General features: G+C 52.1%; 1 protein-coding gene across 1 annotated transcript; it reads right to left on the reverse strand.

The window, feature by feature from the left end:
* Positions 1-719: 719 nt before the first annotated feature.
* LOC127574161 (cytochrome b-c1 complex subunit 7) lies at positions 720-7,229 on the reverse strand. The gene is made up of 4 exons (XM_052022928.1): positions 7,117-7,229; positions 2,831-2,902; positions 1,770-1,936; positions 720-1,105 (listed from the first exon to the last, which is right to left on the reverse strand). The coding sequence occupies exons 1-4, from the start codon at positions 7,223-7,225 to the stop codon at positions 1,028-1,030; spliced, it is 426 nt and encodes a 141-aa protein (XP_051878888.1). The 5' UTR covers positions 7,226-7,229; the 3' UTR covers positions 720-1,027.
* Positions 7,230-9,282: the final 2,053 nt, after the last annotated feature.

Here is a 9,282-nt window from a genome sequence, read left to right on the forward strand (position 1 = left end):
AATATTTTTGATATATTCCTTTGTCTCCACCATTTATTTTCAGCACCCAGGACAACTCCTCAATACCCAACTCTGGACTCCAATCCCAAAGCTTTCAAATCTTAAGATCACCTTCCAAACTTCTCTCGAACTTTTTTCCCCAAGCAATGAATCTGGGGGATTGCCTCACTGTTCCCACAAGACTTTCAGTCTCAGTAGTCTCTTACTTCAGAACTTCCTCCAATGTTGTCAAACCTGGAAACCTCACTTCCCAATTATCACAAATCCTGAAAGCTGCAATCCAATGTCTTTCCTCCTAACACCCCACATTCTGTCAATCCCTTAGAAGTATAACGAGGCTCAGATCCACAGCAATACAACTAGGACTTGCACTCTATGACTTACAGCCACTCCAAATCAGTGTTCTCGTTGACACTATTATTTAGTTTAATAAGAACCAGTGGTGTTTTGCTAGTGTACTGCGAGCCACACCAGTTTGTGTCATTTTGTAATCTTCGTATTGAAGAACGGAAGGATCTGCTGGCCAATTTACAAGCCAAATGCAAAGTCAAAATAAATTTATAATCATTACTGAATAAGATGGCAGAACCATCTGTACTTTTCATTTATTTCAAAATGAGGAACAATAATAAGGATGAACTTAAAATGATAATGACTATATGACTATAAATTCAATGTGTAATTTTGCATAACAACACTAGAAGAACAGATTCAAATACTGCAATGTACTATGAATTTATTTTTTGAATTTATTTTAATCTGCTTATCAAACACATAAATGAGGAACAATATTTATTTGTAATTGATTTTTTAAATAATTCACATGGATTAAGCTGGCCAAAAGAGCACTAAAGAATGAGTTTTAAACTAATAATTCAGTGTCCAAACAAAAAAACTTTCCTGCAGTTTAACAGTGGAATTTATTTCTTCAAGAATGGAATCTATTACCCTTTCTGTTGCAAATGGCCAACACAATTCAATGCATTTTAATTTCATAACAGGGATCAAACACTGTCAAGACTCCAACTTATTTTTTATCCCATTCTTCTTTCTCCTTCCGTTCACAAATAACTTCTTTAAGATATGGTTGAAGGTAGCGCTCATCCTAGAAGACCAACAAAAACATATACTGATCATCTCTACAAAATCACGTCTTGTGAAGCAGAAGCATTTATATAAAAAATGTTACTTTTTCATGTTTAATAAAAAATTGTAACACGAGACAAATAGAAATGGCCGATAATAAGAGGCATAAATAAGAGAGATGTTAGTAAATACGTTAGGAAATACCTTTACCAGGAGGATAGTTAGAAAGTAAAACTCATTACCACAAGGAGTTAAGTTGAAAGCATGGCTGCATTTAAAGTATTGCTGGATTAGAACAGACTCTACTGATAACATTTGATGAAAGGGGGTAGAAAGGGTGTAAAAGTGGAGTATAACCAATGGCAAAAGTCTCTTGGACCAAAGAATGTACATTATAAAAGCAAGCCACATATTGGTGATACAGTGATAAGTTCCTGTACCAATACAGCTCAGAACTTTCTCCAATATTAAAGGGTTGGAGAACGGGAAAAAAGGACAAACAGCAAGTCAGCCACGATTGCAGACTGATACATCTATGCACTGAGCTTCTGGCATATTACCACATTGCTATCATCTGTACGGTGGCAGTAGGTGGTTAGAAATGATCCAAACACAGATCAGTGTGGTGCTTAATAAAGTAAATATTAATCCAGCTAAAAAAGTCAACAGAAGTCAAATTTTACCTCTTCATACTTGACCCACATCTCTTTTGGAAGGATTTGGTGCTTCATGCTCAAGTCTAAAGCTCGCTTTAAGCGGAACATTCTGTCATTGTAAAGGTTCTCAGGCAACCTTTTCACCGCCTCCTTCACATCATCATTTTCATACAGTGTGTCATCTCGCATAAGACCTGGAAAAGCATACATGGCACTTACATACGACAGATTTCTGAATGGTCCATGAACCCATGAACACTACTTTGTTATTACTTTTTTTTATTCTGGAACTTATCGTAATTTGATGTCTTTGCACTGTACTGTTACCACAGAACAACAAATTTCACAACATACAAGTCAGTGATAATAAACCTGATTCTGATCAACCGACTTGTGGCAAATTCAGAAAATGTAACTTCATGGCATTTACTTTTTTAAATAAAAACATTTAATGTGCTTAAGGGATATGCTTTCTGGCTAGAAAGGCAGCTCCTCCGCAACCAAGCAGATTTTGCTCTCTTTCCAATAAGTGAGAGTATAATGAAATTCATATAAATCATTTAAATATGCAAGTAAGAAACAAATGGTCGCACCTGGGAAAGATGCTGCTGGAGCCCTTGGAAGAGATTTCTGCTCATTGCTATTTGGATGAACAGAGTACCGTTATGTGACTGGGTTAGTAATCCAACAAATACAATTTCAAATCCCACCATGGCAATTCAACAATGTGATTCAGACTTGAGAATGGATTACAGCAACTTCAAGTCACCTTTAGCAGTGACGTCTACCACATGGAGGTGGGAAACAGATGCATGGAGATATGCATTGCCTCTAACCTTTGCTTCAAGTCATACACTATACTTGAATAGATAATTGCAGATGTTCAGTACCTTTGATCTTTCTACCCAACAACATTATGGGAAAATATTCTCAATAATGATTGCACTGGTTGAAGGAAGCTGTTTCTGACAACCATCTTGAAGGCAACAAGGGATGGGTAATAAATATGGCATGTGTGAGCAACCTCTATATCCTGAATATTGAAAAGGAAAATGTGGAAAAAATCAATAATATAAATAGAAACTTACCCAGCTTATTAAATCCTGCAGCATTAAAGTACCATTTCTGAAACTTCTGAAGCAAACTGGTTGTTGCTTTGACTACAGGAAGAATAGAAAACATGTTACTCCTCTATGGGAGAAACTTCCGAATTAGAGGATTGAACTGCGGTTAAATGTTCCTTTCTCTATGAATTAGAAGAACACAGAACAGTACAGCACAGAAACAGTCCCCTCGGCCCACCAAGACTGTGCAAATCATCATGCTCCTATTTTTACACTAATCCTACCCCAACCCATTTTATTTTCCCCACTTTCTCATCATTCCCTTCCCTCAACACCCCCCATGATTCTGCCTCACATCTACACACCAGGGGCTATTTACAGTGGTCAACTAACCCACCAATCTTTGTCTCCTTGAGATGTGGAAGGAATCCAGGGCACCTCAAGGCTTAAGTTGTAGTAAACTTTAAGGTCACTGTTGGTCATAAGGCAGTGCTCTTGCATGCGTCCGAGAGCTATCAAGCAGGTTTAAGTCCAGAGTCAGGGAGTTGAGCACAATATTCTGGCACTTCCATCGGAAGTGATATCAAAAATCCTTTCAGGGAAAGACGAAAGATCCCAGTTTGAAAAGGCAATGTGGTGCTCTCTCAGTGTCCTGATTAATCCCTCAATTAATGCCACTAAAATGAAGATTAGCTGGTCATTATCACATTGTACTGGCATGCTAGTACGAACTTCCTGCACTCCATTAGTGACCATGTTTCCAAAGAACTTCATAGGCTGTACAGTACACTGGTGCATTCTTGGACTGCTAATAGAACTATACCACTGTAAGCCTTATTTTCTTTCATGGGTGTAAAAAGCGACAGACCATAATTTCTAAGACAATAGGTTGGACAGAGGGAGATGTTAGAGGTCACCACCACACCCAGAGACAATCAGCAATTCCTTTCACGTCTACCAAATCCTAACAAAACATAAGCACCCTCTACAATCCTATTTGTGCTAGTCCTAGATGAGGTCTGATCAGAACACTTTCTTAGGATTTGGAAAGTGGAGAAGTCTTGGTTCTCTGTGAGGTTTGCAGGGAGAGAGGAGAAGACTCGCAGAGAATCCAGTAAGACTTTAACCTGGAAATGGTTAAAAGCCATCAAGAAAACATATCGCAGTTACTTACCTACACCACTTATTACCACAATTCCTACCAAGGAAGACAAGGGCAGCAGGGGCATGGGACAAACATGACCCACAGATACCCCTCAAGTCAAATTTCACTATTGCTTCATCATCACTGGGTCAAAATCCTGGAACTTATTACCTAACAACACTGTAGGGAGTATGTTCGCCAGAAGGACTGTAGAGATTTAGGATGGATGCTCGGTTTTCTGAAGGCCAGTAATAAATGGTGGCCTTGTCTTCAATGCCCACATCCCATAACATGAAGAAATAAAAAATAAGGATCAGACAATCCTTGCTATGAAAAGTTATCTGGATTGAGAAAAAGTAAGTAGTAGGAGAATTTCGACCCCACTGTACCATTCAACAAGATCATTGCTGATCCGACCTTGAACTCAGCAACACTCTTCAACTTGTCCTCCACAACTCTAATTCACATACATATCAAAAATATGTTTATTGCAGCCTTGAATATATTCAGTGACTCTCTCGATGGAAAATTCTAGAGACTCAATAGTTGGGCCTCTGTTGTAGGATACAGGTATAAATTAATTGGGCATACATGAAGATGGAACCAGTGAACTGTAAACTCTCAAAAGAGGCAGCGAGCATCCAAAATGTCAGAGATGTAAGAGACTGGATGGGGGAGAAGCGATGGAGTCAATGTAGGAAGAAATAAGTGACAAGGGACAAGAGGGCTGCCCAGAGTCCTATTGTGGATCTTGGGCAGAAGGTAGAAGTGCACTGTGTGTGAGTGGGGCACCACAAGGTCAGCAGTTTGGAGGGAAGGTCTTAGGTGGGGCTAAAGTGCTGGAGGTTGAGTGCTCAACAATGGTAACTGGTTCCGACAAAGTGAAGCAATACTCTTCCCAATGGCAGCAGATCAACATCTGGAGGGGGATGGGGGGGGTGGGGGGTGGGGGGACAGGCAGAGGGTGGGAGACACAGGGGGGAAGGGGGGGTATGGGCAGAGGTAGGAGGACAGTGGGTACGGGCGGAGGGTAGGGGGACACGGGGACGGGGAGAGGGTGGGGGCGAACAATGGGGGTGGGAGGGGGACACGGGCAGAGGGTGGGAGACACGGTGGTGGGAGACACGGGAGGTGGGAGGGGGACACGGGAGGTGGGAGGGTGGTGGACGGGCAGAGGGTGGGGACATGGGGGTGGAGGGGCGACATGGAGAGAGGGTGGGGGACAGGCAGGGGGTGGGGGGACACGGAGAGAGGGTGGGGGACGGGCAGGGGGTGGGGGGACACGGAGAGAGGGTGGGGGACAGGCAGGGGGTGGGGGGACACGGAGAGAGGGTGGGGGACGGGCAGAGGGTGGGGGACACGGGAGGTGGGGCGGATGGGCAGAGAGTGGGGGACGGGCAGGGGGTGGGGGATGGGCGGGGGTGGGGACGGGCAGGGGGTGGGGGCACAGAGGGTGGGAGGGGGGACGGGCAGGGGGTGGGGGACACAGGGGGTGGGAGGGGGGACGGGCAGGGGGTGGGGGACACGGGGGTGGGAGGGGGGACGGGCAGGGGGTGGGGGACACGGGGGGTGGGAGGGGGGACGGGCAGGGGGTGGGGCACACGGGGGGTGGGAGGGGGGACGGGCAGGTGGTGGGGGCACACGGCGGTGGGAGGGTGGGGGACACGGGGGGTGGGAGGGGGATGGGCAGGGGGTGGGGGACACGGGGGGTGGGAGGGGGGACGGGCAGGGGGTGGGGGACACGGGGGGTGGGAGGGGGGACGGGCAGGGGGTGGGGGACACGGGGGGGTGGGAGGGGGGACGGGCAGGGGGTGGGGCACACGGGGGGTGGGAGGGGGGACGGACGGGGGGTGGGAGGGGGGACGGGCAGGGGGTGGGGGGGACGGGCAGCGGGTGTGGGACACGGGGGGTGGGAGGGGGACGGGCGGGGGGTGGGGGACACAGGGGGTGGGAGGGGGGACGGGCAGGGGGTGGGGGACACGGGGGTGGGAGGGGGGACGGGCAGGGGGTGGGGGACACGGGGGTGGGAGGGGGACGGGCAGGGGTGGGGGACACGGGGGTGGGAGGGGGACGGGCAGGGGGTGGGGGACACGGGGGGTGGGAGGGGGGACGGGCAGGGGGTGGGGGGACGGGCAGCGGGTGTGGGACACGGGGGGTGGGAGGGGGGACGGGCAGGGGGTGGGTGGGACGGGCAGCGGGTGTGGGACACGGGGGGTGGGGGGGGACACGGGGGGTGGGAGGGAGACGGGCGGGGGGTGGGGGACACGGGGGGTGGGAGGGGGGACGGGCAGGGGGTGGGGGACACGGGGGGTGGGAGGGGGGACGGGCAGGGGGTGGGGCACACGGGGGGTGGGAGGGGGGACGGGCGGGGGGTGGGGCACACGGGGGGTGGGGTGGGGGACGGGCGGGGGGTGGGGGGGACGGGCAGCGGGTGGGGGACACGGGGGGTGGGAGGGGGGACGGGCGGGGGGTGGGGCACACGGGGGGTGGGGTGGGGGACGGGCGGGGGGTGGGGGGGACGGGCAGCGGGTGGGGGACACGGGGGGTGGGAGGGGGGACGGGCAGGGGGTGGGGCACACGGGGGGTGGGAGGGGGACGGGCGGGGGGTGGGACACGGGGGGTGGGGTGGGGGACACGGGGGGTGGGAGGGGGGACGGGCAGGGGGTGGGGGACACGGGGGGTGGGAGGGGGACGGGCGGGGGGTGGGAGGGGGACGGGCGGGGGGTGGGACACGGGGGGTGGGAGGGGGACGGGCGGGGGGTGGGACACGGGGGGTGGGAGGAATACGGGCGGGGGGTGGGGGGGGGACACGGGGGGTGGGGGGGACGGGCAGCGGGTGGGGGACACGGGGGGTGGGGTGGGGGACACGGGGGGTGGGAGGGGGACGGGCAGCGGTCAGGCCCGGACGGACAGCTGCTCCCCGGAGCTGAGCGCCGCCACCGCCGGCCCCGGGACCGATCAGCGCCCGGGCCGCGGCCCCGCATTCCGCCCCGGTCACCTTGGGCCCAGATCCCGGCCCGAACCAAACCTGAGGCGGGGCCCCGCCGCCCGCGGGGGCCGGGAGCCGCGGCCCAGCGGACCCGGCGCTGAGGGCCGCTCTCACTCACCCCGCCCGCCCGCCGGACCGTCCGCCCCCCACGGCAGCGCCCGCCCGCCCTGACCTGACCTGGGGCCCGCGCCGCCATCCTCACCGCCCGACTCTCCCGCACCGGCGGCGTGACGTAAGCGCGCGGGCGTGCGGGTGCACGTAGTACGTGAGCGCGTGCACGCGGCATGCAAGGGAGCCCTGCGCGTGCATGTAGTGCGTGCGCGCCGTGCCTGGCGCGTGGGGAAGGTCCTGGGCTGGTGGGTGGGGCTGGGGGGTAGGGGTGGGGCTGGGGGTTGTGGGGGTAGGGGTGGGGGTGGGGGTTGTGGGGGTGGGGGTTGTGGGGGGTAGGGGTGGGGCTGGGGGTTGTGGGGGGTGGGGGTTGTGCGGGGTAGGGCTGGGGGTTGTGGGGTTGGGGGTTGTGGGGGGTAGGGGGGTTGTGCGGGGTGGGGCTGGGGGTTGTGGGGGTGGGGGTTGTGGGGGGTAGGGGTGGGGGGTGGGGGTTGTGGGGTTGTGCGGGGTAGGGCTGGGGGTTGTGGGTGGTAGGGGGGTTGTGCGGGGTGGGGCTGGGGTTTGTGGGGGTGGGGCTGGGGGTTGTGGGGGGTAGGGTGGTTGGGGGTAGGGCGGTTGGGGGGTAGGGCTTGGGGTTGTGGGGGTGGGGGGTAGGGTTATGGGGCTTGTGATGGCTACAGGTGGGGTGGGTTGTGGGGGGTAGGGGTCGGGGGTTGTGGGGGCGTAGGGGTAGGGGAGCTGTGGGGGATAGGGGTGGTGGGGTTGTGAGGGGTTGTGGTCTGTTGTGGGGGGTAGGGATGGGGGGGTGAGGTGGGGGTGGGTGTGGGTCACTGTTGGCTTTCTGTGTGCTGTTCACAAGAACAACCAATTTCCTTCATACATTAATATTGATCATTCTTTTACCATTTTCAAATACCGTTTGTTTTCTCGGTTTCTTGCAGAAAGTGAATAATTTAACTTTTTCCCTATTATACCCTGGCAAGGGCATTGTTCTCCTTCCATCATGTGCTGCTGATGCATGGACTCAAAGTTCTCAATGCCACATGGAATCTCCCTCTCTACCTTGTGCTGGAGATTTCCAAGAATCAGTGGGGATTTTACATTCTTTCAAGGAAGTCTTAAGTATACTCCTGAACCCTTGTGTCTACCTAATAATCCCCTCCCATGACAGAGCTTGGAAAAGACTACCCGTTTCAGGAGCATGGTGTTAGGCATGCAAGTGACATGGTGTGTTTAATGCAACAGAATGAGTGGACTAAGGTCTCATTGCTGCTGCTGTGGTCTGCGAGAGGATGCTGATGTTAGTTTGTTCATCCTTCTCGTGGATTTAGAGGATTTTTCAGGAAAATGTTTGGTGGTAACCCTTCAGTACTCTGCAGTGCTTGTCATTACTTACACATGAACCACAATTATTTACTGGTTGATTTTGATGTAATTATTTATTGTAAACCCACACTCCAAGGTAAAAATGGCCATTTGGAAAAAGGCCAATGTGCATGGGTTGAGAATAGACCTGGCCTGCATCAGTTGGAATCAAAGCTTGGCAGGCAAAACTGTAATCAAGCAATTGGAGGCCTTTGAAATGGAGACGTTTGACTGGGTACACTCCCCTGAGGGCTAGGACAAGGACAAGGAAATCAGAGCTGTGTGCATGACCAATAACATGGAGACACAATGGAGCAGAAAACATGCTCATGGTGGATGGAAGGTTGTCAGAACAATTGAGAAGATGGCTGATTATAGAAAGCCCACAGGAGAAGGAAGAAAGGAAACAAAGTGCATTAAAAGAAAGGCTTGCAGCAAACACAACAGGGAATACAGGCATGCGAAGGATTGGAAGAGGTGAGTTGTGGTGAATCAGAGACCAAGAAGTAAACATATTCATGGAAGCAGGGACCATGGCTGAGGTACTACATGAGGACTTTGAATCAGTCTTCACCAGGAAGAAGTTGCTGCTGGAGGGTCAACAAAGGAGGGAGTAATTGGAATTCTGAGTGGGCTAAAATTTGATAAGGAGGTACTAACAAGGTTTAGCTGCTATTAAAACAGATAAATCACCTGGTCCAGTTAGGATGCATTAGAGGTTGCTGAAGGAAATAAAGGGATGAAATTGCAGAGGCCTTGGTCATAATCTTCTATAACCCAATAGGTGGTGTTGGTGGACTGGAAAGCTGCAAATGTTACACCCCCATTCAAAAAAGATATAGAAAAAGATAGACCAGTCAGCTTAGATTT

The sequence above is a fragment of the Pristis pectinata genome, chromosome 9, assembly GCF_009764475.1.
Source record: "Pristis pectinata isolate sPriPec2 chromosome 9, sPriPec2.1.pri, whole genome shotgun sequence".
NCBI classification, from domain to species: domain Eukaryota; kingdom Metazoa; phylum Chordata; class Chondrichthyes; order Rhinopristiformes; family Pristidae; genus Pristis; species Pristis pectinata.